General features: G+C 46.4%; 1 protein-coding gene across 7 annotated transcripts in view; it reads right to left on the bottom strand.

Annotated features, from left to right (window-relative positions):
* Window positions 1-385: 385 nt before the first annotated feature.
* The window catches only part of LOC308303843 (ubiquitin carboxyl-terminal hydrolase 54-like), a 122,300-nt gene continuing 105,997 nt past the window's right edge, over window positions 386-16,688 (bottom strand). Inside the window, exons 17-21 of one of the 7 annotated variants that reach the window (XR_013963024.1) lie at window positions 13,671-14,778; window positions 12,479-12,651; window positions 11,694-11,862; window positions 9,844-10,013; window positions 386-4,637 (exon numbers count right to left, since the gene is read on the bottom strand). Coding sequence is in view for 4 of the 7 variants with exons in the window: in XM_080748337.1 (XP_080604463.1) it covers window positions 11,622-11,862; window positions 12,479-12,651; window positions 13,671-14,778 (1,522 nt within the window). In the remaining 3 variants the exon portion in view is untranslated. Of the gene's footprint in view, window positions 4,638-9,843; window positions 10,014-10,243; window positions 11,863-12,478; window positions 12,652-13,670; window positions 14,779-16,688 lie in introns of those variants that run through there. The other 6 variants (XR_013963025.1, XR_013963026.1, XM_080748337.1 and 3 more) reach the window with 6 other exon arrangements.

The raw sequence follows: 16,688 nt of genomic DNA, 5'->3' as shown, positions 1-16,688 counted from the left end.
CCATATTCTTTTGCCAAAAACAGCAGATCTACAAGCTCACAACGCCTCGTGCTGCGAGGCGCTCTGAGCTTGTAGAACGTCTGTTTTCAGCAAAGAAGATTGGTGTAGAGGGGAAAAAGAGCAGACTAAGTACAGAGTCAAAGGTCAAGTTCATTCATTTACGGTTCAGTGGTTAAATATCTGAAAACACAAATTGACATGAATCCAAAAAAACACTGATGATCGTGCTGTCAAACAATGAACTATATGAAAAGGTTGTGGGGGTCCCTGCTTCATCTTGCTCAACTAAGGGGTCCTTGGCCTGAAAACGTTGAAGACCCATAGCATGGTCCCCCCCCCCCCCCCCCATAAACCAATAAGGACACGGAGACGTGGCGGTGGTTACGCCCCCTGTGGGAGTGCATTGGTAATAACTTTATTGCAAAAATACAGGTTCCCTCTTTTCCCAGAGCAACACCAACCCCAGAACTAACAGCAACACACACGCGCACACACAACCTAACACACACCCCTCCTCCACATACACAAAACCAGCTACAGCTGGGTTCAACCCATCTCTCTTGTCTCTCTGGTCAGCCGTCTCTCTTTCTCTCTCACTCGCAAACAAACACACACTTTCACACTCTTGTCTCTCAGCAGCTTCAGTTTCATAGCATATATCAACGACATACGGTATACACTCTCTCGTTCGTTCGCATTCGCCCTCCTCGTTGCTCTATACCTCTTGCATTCCACACCGCCGGTTAAACACAGAAGACACACACAGATGCAGAACTACAAAAAGTTCCAACCAGCAGCATTGCATTGAAATCTCTCCTCCGTCCGTTCAGTTCCGTTTCGCCCGTCAGTTTTTCTGCCTCTGCTGAGTCCGTGAGTGGGTGTGTCTGTGTCATGCCTCTCCCTGTCCATCTCTGACGAAAGATCGCGAGGGAAGGTTTGATTTGCATAGCGGACTCATGCGCTACAGTTTTGCTACATTCTCCCACATACCAGAACCGTAACGTAAAAAAATGAAAACGGACTCCGTCCAAATAAAAGAACAAAGAAACTAAACTAAACTAAAAAAAATAATGTAATAAACCAAACAGCCATGTTAAATACACTATCTGAGTTAAGTGCCAACCTTTGGTTTTAGTCTCAATAATTCATTAACCTTCGTGAATTCTTTACTGATTTCACATTGGCCAGTTTTCACCCAATAAGGTCATGTTAACCACTTAAACCCGATATACTTTGTTATACGTCAAATAATCAAAATAGCCGCACGACAAGCCCACAACATGTTGTGACAACAGGCTCAAACATGTATGTTTGAGCTTGTAGATCTGCTATTTTTGGCCCAATATTCACCTATTATGATATGACCACAATAGGGACGCCGGGGTTCATGTGGTTAGATAGAGTTAAAGCATACAGGGGGACAACGAGCATATTCTGCAAAGAGGGGAACGCTAACCTCTAAAGCAGTGGTTCTCAACCTGTGGTCCAGGGACCACCAGCGGTCCTTGAGGGGGTTCCAGGTGGTCCCCAGCTAAATGATGGCGAGTTGGTAACCAAATGGACCCTTATAGATCTTTAACACTTGAGAGCGTAAAATGAAACCAAATGGACCCGCAAGGGTTAAACCTCAGCAGTACTTAGTTTACAAGAAGTCTACACAACTAGAAATACTGTTCCTACGAAACAGTGTGGGCTCTCATGTAACACCATGTATGGGCACAAAGATGTACCCTTTGGCTGCACCTCATTGGCTAAGGGCCCTGCCTTTGTACTGTCGGTACAAAGGCAGTGTCTTACGTCATTTTGAGGAGAACTTGACTGATAGATAAATAATGAAGATAACATACGTGTGCTCGCTTTCAGCGAGCCCACAATTAGAGAGGGTGCCTGTTATCTCTATGGTACCAACATCAATACAGCATGGAATTGTGGACAACGACTTGTCCAACAATAACAAAATAGTTTTAGCTCTGAGAGGCTAAATCTCATCAAACGGTGGTCCGGGGCTCAAATGCCCGAATAATGAATGGACCTCGATATGAAAAAGGTTGAAAACCACTGCTCCAAAGGGGAAGGGGGGGGGACGACTAAAACCAGAACTCTCCAGAACCAAGAACTTTCAAGAACCTGTGAAGTTCCGGGACCAAGTTCTGCTTACGTTTCCATGTAACCAGACCTAACCGGGAAGGTCCCCAAAAAAAAAGAGCAGCAGCGCTGCTGGCCCCTCCCATAAGGTTCCCCAGAACTAAAGTTTAGTTCTACCTCAGGAGCAGGACCTAAAAAATGGTTCCAGGAACCTCGTCTGGAACAGGGCCGTACGCAACGGAAACAAAACCAGAACCAAAAGAATAGGTTCAGGTTCCTGAAAGTTCTGGTTCCACCTTGCAGTGGAAAAGGGGCTTATGTGAGTGAATTAACTGTTAACGGTCCTCACAACTGCTTAATAACCGAGGAGCGGTCGACATCTCTTGTGAATAATAGCTCGTTGGCTGAAAATCTCTAATAATGTGAGTGTGGATCCATTAAGTGCCATTACAATTCAACCCTAAAGGCCCTAAAAGTAAAGGTGATCTCACTGCACTCTTCAGCCCCTCCAGGGAAGTCCTTTATATCAGTCAAGCACCCTTGTCTGAGGGCACACCTCGGAGAGTGACCTTTTTATTTTGCGATGCCAAGTGCACTTGAGCCTCAGCCTCCACCAGAGGAGGACATTGGTCCCGGGTGGACACTCACTCACTCACTGGCTCACTCGCTTGTGTCCTTCCCTCCCTCTCTTGTTAGTCACTCCCAGAGTCGCTGGAGCCTGGTGACATTCCTACTGCTCTTCAGCCCCGGCCACCTCCATTGTAACCGATTGTCACTCGACCAAATCACGTCTTTTCCACCCTTTTAACGCATCCACGGGACTCTCCCAAGTTAGGCAATATTATTATTTCACGTATTAATGTTTAATGTAAGACAATTGACTTTATTGACTTTTAAATTATTTACTTTATTGACTTTAAAATTGACTTAAATTAACTTGGAGAGGCCCGTGAATGTGTTAAAAGGGGGAAAAGACGTGATTTAGTCTACCGGTACTTACCAGCGAGTGAAAATGCCTCGGTTACAATGGAGGTGGACGAGGCTGAAGTACGTTAAACGGTGACGTCACGTCCGCTTTCCACGCTTACAATGGGAGTCGACGTAAGTGTCAGAACTCTCTCTATCAGTGGGTCTGGTCACTCCTACACTTTAATGGCCTGTTTAGCCAGCATGCTGCTGGTGCTACCGTTGTCTGACAGAGGAAAAAGGAGGGAATGAAGGACTAAAAGAAAGAAAGAACAAAAGGAAAGGAAAAGCAGAGGGAAAAGGAAGCACTTGTCTCGTTTTAAATCTCCCAACAGAAACGGGAGAAGACTGTTATTGGGGGTCGGTGAGTGATTGAAGGGGGAAGGGAAGGGGGGCGTAAACTCCAGCTAGACACTTGTGAAGTGTACTCCGCTCCTCGTTGAAATGCAGACATGAGGAAGTACCACTTAAAGTTTATCAATATTTCATTAATTATCATTATCAACATTCCATAAGGTCTTATTAATTAACATACAGGTGTCATACATGAGTTTTTCTGTACATGACGTTTTAGTTATTAGAGAGTTCAGTCTCATGGGGGGATACAGTTTTTTTTTTACTGTGCGCGGCCCGGGCGCGCAGGCTTGCACTCACGGGAGAGAGAGAAAAAACCCAAACCAAACCAAACAAACAAAAACAAAAAAACGTGGCTGTCCCTCTATAAGTCAGCATGGCAACCGTAGGACCGTGAGAGTTCAGGCAGAGCGCATGGCCATCAGAAAGAAATGCCCGTGAAGAAAGAAGAAGAAGAGGCGTGGCTACTTGATAAGAACCTCCCCTTGAGCTTTGGGGACCCCCCGTGTGGACGGGCTATGTCCCATGGAGAGTCTTTCCTTTCCAAAAAACCCAGGCAAGCAACGCTAAAAGACAGGCTAGGCTAACAGCACCGGCCTACAACAGCACCTGGCTAGCTCGCCGGCTGGCTAGCTAGCGAGTGAGCTAGCTAGCTAGCCAGCTAGAGAGCTTGGCTAGTGAGGTCGACAACTGCACACAGCAGGGAAGCCAGAGGGAACCCCACGCACGGGGAGGAATCAACAGTCCTGGGGACGTAATAAAGGCGATTCATACTTCGTACTTCATCACGCGCGCCCCCAAAAATAGCGGACCTACAAGCCCCACAACAACGCGCGTTCGCGGGCTTGTAGGGGCCGCTGCATAAATTAGTCTTTTATAGGGTTAAGGTTGTAGATCTGGGCTCCGCAGCTTAAGCGTCGTTTAGGGGGGAGGCAGCAGGGAGGGGGTCAGAGTGACTGCATAGACAGAGTAGAGGACTAGGGGGGGCTAAGCAGAGCGTGCGTAGTTGGGGAGGGGATGTGTTATTGTAGATGTATTTGTGTGTGTGTGTGTGTGTGGGGGGGGGGGGATGAGCCTCCTGAGCCGGTGTTTGGGGTGAGGGGGAGGGGGAGGGGGGGTTGTGGGAGACATCATCAGTGGAGGAGGGCGGAGGAGGAGGGGGGGCTCTTGTCGGAGGGCAGCTTCACCCCCGTCAGACAAAGCCAGAAGCTCCCTGCACTGCTGGACTGCTCCTGCGAGAGGCGGCAGAGAGACAAGGAATGAATGGGTCAGAAGAGAATATAACAGAACAGTACAAGAGCAGAACAGAAGTGTGGGTTTAGTGTCATTCACAGCCATTTAGACCTAGAATTATTGAATGCTTTAGCTATTGAAAAATAGCAGATATACAAGCTCACAGCATGGCACTCGGTGCCGCACTGTGAGCTTGTATATCTGCTATTTTTGAAAAATCTTGATTTTTTTTTGCAAATCTTTGATTATATCTTTTTTTAAAGGAAACATTTGTAGCTCAAATATTTGCTTCTGGGGGGTCCCTGGAACAACATATTTTGAGATGGGGGTCCACGGCCAAATACATGCAATTTTGACATGAAAAGGTTTAAGCACCACTGACATAGAAACATAGGATTTAGATGACACTAATAGAATTGGGTCAAAATATTCAAAGACGTGAAATTTTCACGATTTTTTCCAAAATAGCAGATCTACAGTTTCGCAGCGCCTGCAGCTATTCTTCAATAGTTAAAACATTAAATAATTCCAGGTCTAAAATTAATGGAGGTGAAATAATGGGACATGGTGAGGAAGCTGCAGGTTATGTTTACTTCTTTCATCACTTTTTACCATTTTTTGCATAGCTAGGAAATATGTTTCCTTGCAATGCACACATGATGCATTACTCTACAGCAGGGATCAGCAACCTTTTTCATGTTTTTATTTTCTAGAGCAGGGGTCTTCAACAGGGGGTCCGGGACCCCTAGGGGGTCCTCCGAGTTACTACAGGGGGTCCTCCACGTTTTCTCCCTTCTTATATTAACCACTTGAACCCTAGTGTCCATATTCTGAGAACTTTATCCAAAAATAGCCGATCTACAAGCTCACAACACCTCGCAGTTATTGTTATAACGATCATTAGACCCAGAGCAATAATCCACCTATCTCCCCGACTCCCTCCCCAGTCAGAGTTCAGAGTTTTCATGAATGTGGAATTTTGTGCAAAATGTAATTTGCTATAAATTAGCTAACTTCATTTAATTGACCATACATTTGTTTTTAAAATAAAAATCCTCTCTCACACTTCTGCCAGTGTGCCAGTGATCACCCTCTCCTGTGCCAATGTTGGCACCTAGTGCCTAAGTTTGCCTACCCCTGCTCTATAGGTTTGTTGATTCGACTAAAACCATTGTCTGGGTTTCTGTTCAACTAAAGCTATATGCTCTATAATCAAGGTAGAAATATGAGGCCGCTGCGGGTCGGCTCATTTCCCACGAGTGAAACACAAAAACAATACAGTGAGTGCATATTTACTGGATGTAGGTGTTGAGACAGCAAGGGAAAAATCGACGAAATTGCATTTTTATTGTGTTAGAGGTACAGCCCTGCATCGCGAGTGGGATTTCGTGGGTCCCACTCGTGGCAGCCGAGGCAAATAGTAAGGGAGCGGGCGTTTGGCGGTTGTAGGTGGGAAAGCAGGATCAAAAAATGATAATCTCGCTCCGTACCGCAACAAACCAGCTACACTATGTGCACCTGTAGCAGTAAACCTGAAGCTGTGGTCTTGCTTTTCTTTATACATGGAGATCCGTACAAATACATGTGGCAAATACATTATGTACTAAAAACTAAAACACGCAAAGTGAAATGTAGGAGCGCTTTGCACCGCTCAAAAACAGAAAATCGCTCTGTGTTGCGCTCGAGTGTTGGGCTCGGAAAATAGCAGTTTTGTTTTTGTTGCGTGCTAGATCGGCTGTTTTCAGCATGCAACCAAGTAGAGGTGTGCATTGGCACTAACCTCACGATTCAATTCGATTACAATTCACTTCAATTCGATAACAATTCACCAGGTAACGATTTCGATTCGATTCTACAATGCATTGTGATGCATTACACTTTTCTATATAACTGCACAACATGGCAGATTTCAGTCATTACAAGCAGTCAGATATACTGAACAACATATTTTATTTAGAATTATGTTAAATAATATTATATATACAGCATTATAATTATATATAATTATATTTAGGCTTCGATTATCGATTATGCCAAGTTGCTGCATTGAATTGAATTGAACTGAATGGAACTGAATTGCGATGCATTGCTCAATCGATTATTGTTGACACCACTACAACCAAGTATAAAATCAGGCATTCCGACACCATCAAGGCCTGCCAAAATAGACTAAAACTAAAACTTAGCGCTTGTAGGATGTTTACACTCTTTTCGGTGTTCGATGGCGTTGCACAGTGAAAATAGCCGTCGCACAAGCTCACAGATCCAACGTGTTGTGAGCTTGTAGAGACAGAGACAGACACAGAGAGAGAGAGAGATGTCGTCTGCTATTTTGGGGGCGCAAAATCGCAGAACAGATGTGAACTGACACTGATTTTGTGCTTAACTTCGAATAAACATTAAGATAAAAAATCAAACCTCTGTTCGAAGTGGAGCTGTGTGTGTGTGTGTGTGTGTGTGTGTGTGTGTGTGTGTGTGTGTGTGTGTGTGTGTGTGTGTGTGTGTATTGCAGTTGATGCTCAGGGCAGGCTAGACTCAACAGCACCTCTCTGGTCACCCAAGATCATGTGTACCGATTTTTGTGACATTTGAAGAAAATATGTAGGAAAAGGTGCAAAAAGTGTGTTTTGGAGAAAATTCAAGATGGCGGAAAATCTATCCTGGCGCAAATGGGCGTGGCCTATATGGGGAGATGCGTCTTGACCCAAGGAATCCAGGGGAAAAAGAATTTTAATTTTCCGATCTACGGTTCAAGAGTTACGGGGCAAAACGTAAAGTGGGCCGTTATAGCGCCACCATGAGGCCGAGTGATGTAATTATTTTTCGATTCATTCTTAAAATCATTATGAATCTCCTCTCCGAGGTTTGAAACTGTAGCTCCTATGGTTTACGAGAGAAAAATACTTGAAAGTGATTTCTTGCATTGTCCCATTATAAGTCAATGGGGACAATTAAGCGTCGTTTTTTGCCGATTACGTCGGCATGGTAAGGCGGATCGGAACGAAAGGTAATAGAACACCATTCCCGGCCGAGCCGCACATTTTGATGTATATATTGCGCGAGTGGCGTAAATGGTGCGGCACTAGTTACGCGCCGAAGTTTAGGCTACATACAGACACGGACGGAGACAGACAGACCCACACACACGGCCACGTATAGGGAGCTTGTGTTCCACACAGCTCCAAAAAATAGCTGTTGGATGGCTGGAGACAGACAGGGAGACCCCTGCTACTTAATTTAACATACAATCATGTTCTGGTAATGAAGCTTTAACCTTTCAACAAAACAACCAACGCAACAATATCACTTATACTGTAGACTACCTTTTAAAATGAACGGCTAACTTTAGGCCCATGCCTACACTCAACCGCCAGGGATGTGCAGAGAATGTGAGAGGCAGGGGCTGACATGTCGGCTATTTTCGCTCCTTGATTTCTACACAGAGAGAGCAATTCGTTCAACATAAGATGCTGTAAGTTCAGGAGAGTTTGGAATTCTGCCTTCAGGTATGGCATGGAAAGAGGGGCATTTGCATTTCTTTCAGCATAGTAAAAACTGCATAATGGTTCTGGAGAGGGCACTTTTTACAGACGTATAAAAGGTCAGAGGGTCAAGCCCCCTTTGATGTCTATGTGTGCACGTGCCTGGTGCCCGCCCTTAGCTAACATTAGGACCAATGCCTAAACATGACAGCCACACCAGCTGTTCCTGCAGTGCATCATGGGTATACTGTCCTGCAAACTGATCCGGAGAAATGTGAAACCATGCCAAGTCACAGGAGACCAACGAACCACAGACGCTGTGCAGTCGCTATGGTGTCGTTTGACACCATAGCGTATACATATATATATATATATATATATATATATATATATATATATATATATATATATATATATATATATTTGGAAACCTCATATGACCGTTACTTCTTCAGGATTCAAATTAAAAAGTAGCAGATCGACAAAAATGTGCAACTTAAGCCCAATTTTATACTTCGGAAGTATTCGAAAATAACCAATCTACAAGTGTCTTACAATGCGTTGTGAGCTTGTGGATTTGCTAGTTATATACTTGTAGATCTAGCCTGACACTCAGCCTGAATTAACATTTCGTTTCACTTCATTATTCAGTCTGAACTCGGTTCCGCCTACGGCGTTTGCAGGGATGGGCGTTGCCAAAAAGAGGCAGTCTTCAGCGATTGGTTCACCGACCAACACATGACATAGTGTTGTTATGTGTGACTGGCTAGTGGCTAGCCTGTTGCTTGCTAGTGCTACTTGCTAACCAAAGAAACAGTCAGAATAGGAGCACTACGAACTAGTAATCAAACACAACATAACATGCCTGCTACTGGTGTTTCATAGCGAGATCGATACGATCACATTTTACCGCAATTTACCGCATTTTATCGCGACGCGATGCGCGGTACGGTACGGCGGTGGCGCTGGTGTACTTGGAAACACACACGAGTTCTGGGAAACCCCCACCCACGCTGATCACAAGACGCTGATTCACGACGCTGATTCGCCGATCGGATTTTCAACCGAGGCAGGCCCTCCTCAATGAGAGCGATGCTAGATCTGAATCGCCAAACAAAAAAATTAAAGGGGTGTGGCTAGCGATTCAGGGTCTGGAACTAGGCTATTGTAGATCTGCAATTTTGAAACATTTTTAAAACATAAACAAGTGGTTGTGAACATATACTGTATGAAAATGTTCATCCAATGAGTGTATATATATATATATATATATATATATATATATATATATATATATATATAGTTGACACATTCAAATAATCGCATCACGATGCATTGTGAAAATGACTTTCTTTCTATTGATTACTCACTTTTGATTACAATAAATGTATCCCCATTCATTCTGGAAATGCATTTGGGTCCCCATCCGGAATCAATTGGGGTAAATTTACCATAATAACAATTTTGTCCCTGGAAAGCGACACATACTAAAAAAATATCAATGAACTCAAGTCTCCATGGTGTGAGTAATCAATAGAAAAACTGTCATTTTGTGGGTGAACTACTCCTTTAAAGGTCTGGTTTAAATGCATAACTGTTTTAAACGGTTGCCAGTTGTTTCTATCAGAGACAGCAGGGTTAATGTGGCTGCTATAAGCGTTACAATCTAACGTTGGTGCGTGCGGTGCATTGAATGCAGCGTTGCATCCAATGCGGTGTTTACCTGTGACTCAGTGCAGGGAGGAGGAGGAGATGAGGAGGTGATGATGGAGGAGGAGGTGAAGGTGGAGGAGGTGATGAAGAAGACAGTGGTGGAGGAATAGCAACAGGAGGAGCAGCTCAGAGCAGAGGAAGTAAGCAAGGAGGAGAGGCAACGACATCAGGCTGCTTCACCTTGGAGACGGAGAGAGAGAGAGAGAGAGAGAGAGAGAGAGAGATGGCGAGAGAGAGAAAGCAAAAGAGACAGACAGACAAACAGAAAGATAGACAGAGAAAGAGAGAGAGAGAGAGAAAGCGAAGGAAAAGGAGAGTAAGAAAAGACGAAAAAAGCAGGAAAGCAAGGACATCGTAAAGCAAGGCAAGAGGACGTAAACCCAGACAGGTGGAGTAAGGTGGGGGTGGGGTGGAGCAACAAGGTGTAGACAAGCAGTGGTGGACAGTAATGAAGTACATTTACTTGAGTACTGTTACTTAAGTACATGTTTTCAGTAGCTGCACTTTACTTGAGTATTTGTCTTCTCGACTACTTATAACTTTCACTAGATTTCACAGACAAATATTGTACTTTTGACTGCGTTTATTCGGTGCACTTGGTGCGTTGTCGTTACGAAATTCAGTGCGCTGTGCACCGGTGCACACCCTGACCGACCCTACTCAGAAGTTGGGGTTTGACAGTGTGGTGCGTCAATGCAGTGTTTTGATTGGTTGATTTCTCATGGTGGTGTCTCGAGAGCTTCTCAGCGGTGAACAATGGCGTAGGAATGCACCACCAATGTACCACTTGATTGGTACTTTGGGCTTTATAACACACACACATCAACATGTAAACTAACAGCAGGTAGGCCAATGTTATGAATTAAATTACCTATCAATAGCAAAGTTACGTTAGCTACTGCTGCTTTTCAGAAAGCTTCCCTTCAGAGTTCAGACTGATAAAGCGCACTGGTCGTTCGTAAATAATCCACACTGAACGCACTCTACAACGTCACCGAACGCATCATATATTACAAGAAGAGGAGTTGATGCGTTGGGACTGGAGCTAGTAGATCTCCTATTGTCACTGTTATTGAGATTCATTTGGAAAATCTCTGGGAAATATTTCTTTTTTGTGTGAGTGTGTTACAGTAAGTGTTTTTATATATTTTTGAGCGGTCCTACCCGCTCAAATATGTGACTTTGTGTGTATGTTCATGTGGGGATAATAAGTATTTGATTTCTCCATTACATAGAATGGAGAAAATGGCAGAATGGAGAGCTCTGCAATTTTCCCTTTTATGATTGGACAATGAGTGAAGTGTGATGTTAGCTAGCCGTGGACTCTTCAGACTCCACCTAAATCCATAGCACTACTGTAACACTCCCCCTTCCCTCGATGACCACATATGAAGCTAGAAAGCATTTTTAGGTTTTAGAAAAGTTTTTGTACTGCTTAGGTGCGTGGTCTACCTATGTTATTGTTTTTTCTAGACTGATATTCCTATGCATTTGTCGTATTGTTGTTGCTGTACTGACATATTATCTTGCTTATTATATTGGTGTATTACCTGCTTATTGTAAGTCACTTTGGATTAAAAGCGTCTGCTAAATGCCTAAATTGTAAAGTGTAAATTGAGCACCGCTCACGTCACACGGGTGTGTTTTTTAGGCTACACCTGAATACTTCAACTCAAGTACAAATTTGACAGAGCAAGTTTCACATGTAGTCAAGTAATATTTGTTAAGTAAAGTACTTTGTCCATCACTGCTGATACTGAGGAAGAGTATAAAGGAAAAGCTGCAGGTTCACAGCCAGGACACAAGGGGGCGACAAAGCCACAGGGAAAAGAAAAACAAGGCATGGCAATGGGAACTCACAAAGCTGCGCGTGGCCGTCAGGCGGCCGCGGCGCACGGTGCCCGCCGCCATGGGGCCGCTCAGGCTGCGTCCCATTGGCCGCAGGACGTCCCCGTCACCGGGCTCCGCCCCCGGACGCAGCAGGTCCCGTGACACCAGTGCCTGGGGAGAGACAACACCTGATTGGAAACTGGAGAAAAAAAAAGAAAATAAAATGTGCGTGTGTGTGTGTGTGTGTGTGTGTGTGTGTGTGTGTGCGTGCGTGCGTGCATGGGTACAGATCCCTCTCAAAAAGCAGCAGATGCCAGAGCACCACAGATCTGACTGCGGAAACTTCAAAAGCAACTCTGACTTCAGAAGGTTGACATTTCTGTATCTGAATTTAGATTTTCATGAGCTGTATGCCATAAAAATTGCAGGGGCTGACATTTCTAAAAGGGCCTTTTGGTGAAAATATAAAAAATAGCAGACCTCCAAGCTCAGAGCACTGGAGGTCGGCTATTTTCGATGCTTGCACACTGAACTAAGCATAATAAAGTCAATACTGGAGATTTCTACACAGAGGGGGCAATTCTTTCAACATAAGATGCTGCATTCAAGTTCAGGAAAGTTCGGACCAGGCAATTCTCTTGAATGCTGCCTTCAGGTATGGCATGGAAAGAGGGGCATTTGCATATCTTTCACCATAGTAAAAACTGCATTCATGGTCTGGAGAGGGCACTTTTTACAGACGAATAAAAGGGCAGGGTACCAAGCCCCCTTTGATGTCTAGGTGTGCACGTGGCTGTTGGGAGCGGAGCACCCACCTTGTTGAGGTAGGTGGGGGGGTTGCTGGTGGCGCAGTCGTCCCCGTACACACTCCTCTCCATGTCTGCACTGGGGGTCTGGGAGTACACACTCCTCTCCATGTCTGCACTGGGGGTCTGGGAGCGAGGCTGGCTGGACACCCTGGAGATGAGACGCTCTGACGGGCTCCAGTCTGCAAGGAGGGATGCCAAACATACATGCATTACAAGCACACCCAGGGCCGGATCTAGCCTGTAGTACTAGGGGGGGCAAGAATAAACAGAAGGTGGGTGACCTTCTAGGAAATAAACATTTTAGGGAGTAAAAAACCCCAAAACCCCTAGAATGCATAGAAACTGCATTTGGGCACAGTTATACCCAGGCCTGGAATTTTTTCATTTTAGGGGCAAGGCCACTTGGCTTTTGGTGTTGTAAATCTTTTTAGGGCACAAAGGCCAAATGCCAGGGCAGGAAGGCCATCAAATAAAACAAGATGTTATTCCATTAAAAAATATCCCCCATAAATTATGTAAATTAGAGCATGATTTATGATTTATGTCTATAAAACCTTACAAAAACATTTTTTTGAAAAAAAACATTACATTTTCCTCTTATTAGGACTCCTACAACACCATCTGATTTTTTTCAATTTTTTATTTCAAGTATTTCTATATTTGGGCCTTAGAGGGTTAAAAGAATTTGTTGAATTTAAGGGTTAGGGATGATAACCTAATCTGCAGTGAAATAGATACATGATGGTATTTACAATCTGATCCATGCTCAGCCCTGTACCCATCAAAGTCACTGGATTGGTTTAAAGATGGGGACTCGGGGGAGTTACGATTTCAGAATCTCAACAAAAAATACTGGTGTCTACATGTCTACTGTCTACATATTGACAGGAAAGAGACAGAGTGCTACAGTCAGCTGGGGCATTAAGGCCACTGTGGTCTCATTGGTTTGAGGGGCACAAGGCTAAACTGAGGGGCAACGGCGGCCAAGGCCTTCATGGCCTCCATGAAATTCCTGCCCTGGGTATACCTATAACACACAACAAAACACAACAGGTCTTACACCTGCATCAGGCTACTGCATCACACTGACTGTAACATGGTTGTAACATGGTTGTAGCGGGCAAGATGCACATCTTCATTTTAGCTATTCTTTGAAATGGGTCTGAAGTGGACCAAAACAATGGAGCATCATGCATACCGTACCGGTCCTGCCGGCCTGCAGACTGGCGTGGTAGAGGGAGTCCAGCTCGGTCAGGTCAGCGTCCTGGCGGGGGAGGGGGTCATGCTGCTGCCCAGAGGCATGCTGGGAGTTGTAGTGCCCGCCGCCAGGGGGAGACGACTGGCAGCCATAGTTGTAGTCCTGTGGCCTGATGGGGGCGCTGCAGCGGTCCGGGGGCGTGTGGTAGGGCGTCACCACGGCGTCGGGGCGGTCCAGGCTCCAGGACGACCAGTGGCGCTCCACCACCGCCTCGGGAGGGGGCGGGGGCAGCGGGGGGGCGGAGGGCCCGTGGCTCGGCGGCCAATGGCGCGACGTCGTCGGGGGGGCGGGACTACTGCTGCTGCTGGCGGGAGGGGGGCCGCCGCTGGGGCGAGGGGGCTGCCACAGAGGGGGCACGACGGGGGGCCTCCTCTGCTGCTGCTGCTGCTGCCCCGAGAACTGCTGCCCTGAGAACTCAGACTCTCTGGCGGGCAGGGGAGGGCGCGGCGGGGGCAGGGGCGGAGGGGGAGGGCGAGGGAGCCGTGCGCGGAGCGTGTCCGGGCGGAAGGGTGTCAAGGTGTCCGGACGGAAAGGGTCCGGACAGAGGCTGTCTGGGGGGCGCAGGGTGTCTGGGCGGGCGCGCGGCGGCTCGGGGGACCGCGCCAGAAGGGGGGGCTGTGGCGCGGTGGGCGTGGCGGCGTCCCCCCAGAGACGCAGGGGGAGCGAGGGCAGGGAGATGGCCATGTGCTTCCCCAGGGGTCTGACCACCACCCCTCCCGCCTGCAGCAGGTCGCACAGCCTCACGCCGCCGGTGGGTCTGGGACCCTCCTCGCCCGCTGGCGCTGCCCCTTCCTCGCCCCCCTGCTGCTGCTGGTCTCCCCGTTCCTCCTCCTCCTCCTCCTGGCCTGGGTGGCTCCGCGGGGGGCCGAGGGGCCATGTGGGAGAGGGCCTGTAAGGTGGGGGAGGGGGATGCAGGGGCGGGCCGATGGCGACAGCGGTGGCGACGTCACGACGAACCAAGGGCGCCGTGTCGTCCGTGTCATCGTCATCGTCCTCTTCTTCCTCCTGATTGGTGGTCAGCAGTATTTGGACCGGGCCAGGCTGTTCACTGGAGAGGACAGAAGGAAAGGGGGGATGCAGTATGGTGGTAGGTAGATAGTTAGATGAGGGATGCAGTATGGTGATACGTAGATAGTTAGATGAGGGATGCAGTATCGTGGTTGGTAGGTAGTTAGATGAGGGATGCAGTATCGTGGTAGGTAGGTAGTTAGATGAGGGATGCAGTATGGTGGTAGGTAGTTAGATGAGGGATGCAGTATGGTGGTACGTAGATAGTTAGATGAGGGATGCAGTATCGTGGTAGGTAGGTAGTTAGATGAGGGATGCAGTATGGTGGTAGGTAGATAGTTAGATGAGGGATGCAGTATGGTGGTACGTAGATAGTTAGATGAGGGATGCAGTATGGTGGTTGGTAGGTAGTTAAATGAGGGATGCAGTATGGTGGTTGGTAGGTAGTTAATTGAGGGATGCAGTATGGTGGTTGGTAGGTAGTTAAATGAGGGATGCAGTATCGTGGTACGTAGATAGTTACATGAGGGATGCAGTATGGTGGTTGGTAGGTAGTTAAATGAGGGATGCAGTATGGTGGTTGGTAGGTAGTTAAATGAGGGATGCAGTATGGTGGTACGTAGATAGTTAGATGAGGGATGCAGTATGGTGGTAGGTAGGTAGTTAGATGAGGGATGCAGTATGGTGGATGGTAGGTAGTTAGATGAGGGATGAAGTATGGTGGTAGGTAGGTAGTTATATGAGGGATGCAGTATGGTGGAAGGTAGGTAGTTAGATGAGGGATGCAGTATGGTGGTAGGTAGGTAGTTAGATGAGGGATGCAGTATGGTGGTAGGTAGGTAGTTAGATGAGGGATGCAGTATGGTGGTAGGTAGGTAGTTATGGCTTTATGGCTTTTGGTCTAATTGTGAACGGCCACAAAACACACTTCTCAACCTGTGGGTTGGGACCCCAAGGGGGGGTCCCCATATGATTTTGGGTGGTCCCCAGATGATTAACTTAATCTGCAACATTGTTTTCTCTCTCAACAGTAAACAAACCGACAAAGTTTGAGTGTATAGAGGGTATCTGCACATTTGACAACTTAAGGACTTACCTCAAATATTAGAGGCAGAATCTGTGAAAATAGATGCTCAATAGATGCTCACAAAGCCTTGCAACGCAAGGAGTTGTGAGCATGTAGATCTGCTATTTTCACAATAGAACCGTGTAATACAAAATGTAATGCCTCAACTCTTAGTGCTTGTCAGTTAAAATATGATTATTTTGGGGGTCGCTGCCTGAAAAGGTTGAAAACCACTGGTGTAGGCGGGGTCAAGTCAGCCAGCAAGCCGGGTGGGTGCAGGCCAATCAGAACCCAGCAGGGAGCTTTGTGCTCTGACGTCATTGGTTGAGTTACCGCATTATTAGAGGAAGGTCACAGTCACACACACTCAGGAGAAACAGAGCGGCACACAGGTACACTCTCGCTGGCCCGCGCACATGCACGCACACACACACACACACACAAACTCATTCACAAAAAAATAAAAAATAAACGAAAACAGGCATGCGGTTTGCTTTGCCTTGCAGGTGCATTAGACAGTGGTGTAAAGTAACTAAGTAAATGTACTTAAGTAATGAACTTAAGTACAATTTTGAGGTATTTGTACTTTTCTTAAGTATTTCCAATTTCCAATACTTTTACTTCTACTCCACTACATCTCGGATCCAAATATTGTACTTTTACTCCATCTACAGACCATAGACCCCGCCCACTCTCAGAGTGGACTGTTTCTCTGGTCTGGAGCTGAGTACATGAATCGGCAGTGATCAGCCAAAATCTTCGGCTGCTCCAATGAGCGCGGGGGGATGGGGGTGGGTCTAACGAATATCCAATCCAATCTGCGCCGCAACCCGTTTTTCAAGAGACGTCATCATCAGAGCGTCATCATTAGAAGACGAGGTGCT

Source organism: Nannobrachium achirus (assembly GCF_963921795.1).
Source record: "Nannobrachium achirus genome assembly, chromosome: 18".
Lineage (NCBI taxonomy): Eukaryota > Metazoa > Chordata > Actinopteri > Myctophiformes > Myctophidae > Nannobrachium > Nannobrachium achirus.
This window is presented reverse-complemented; position numbering and strand designations above follow the sequence as displayed.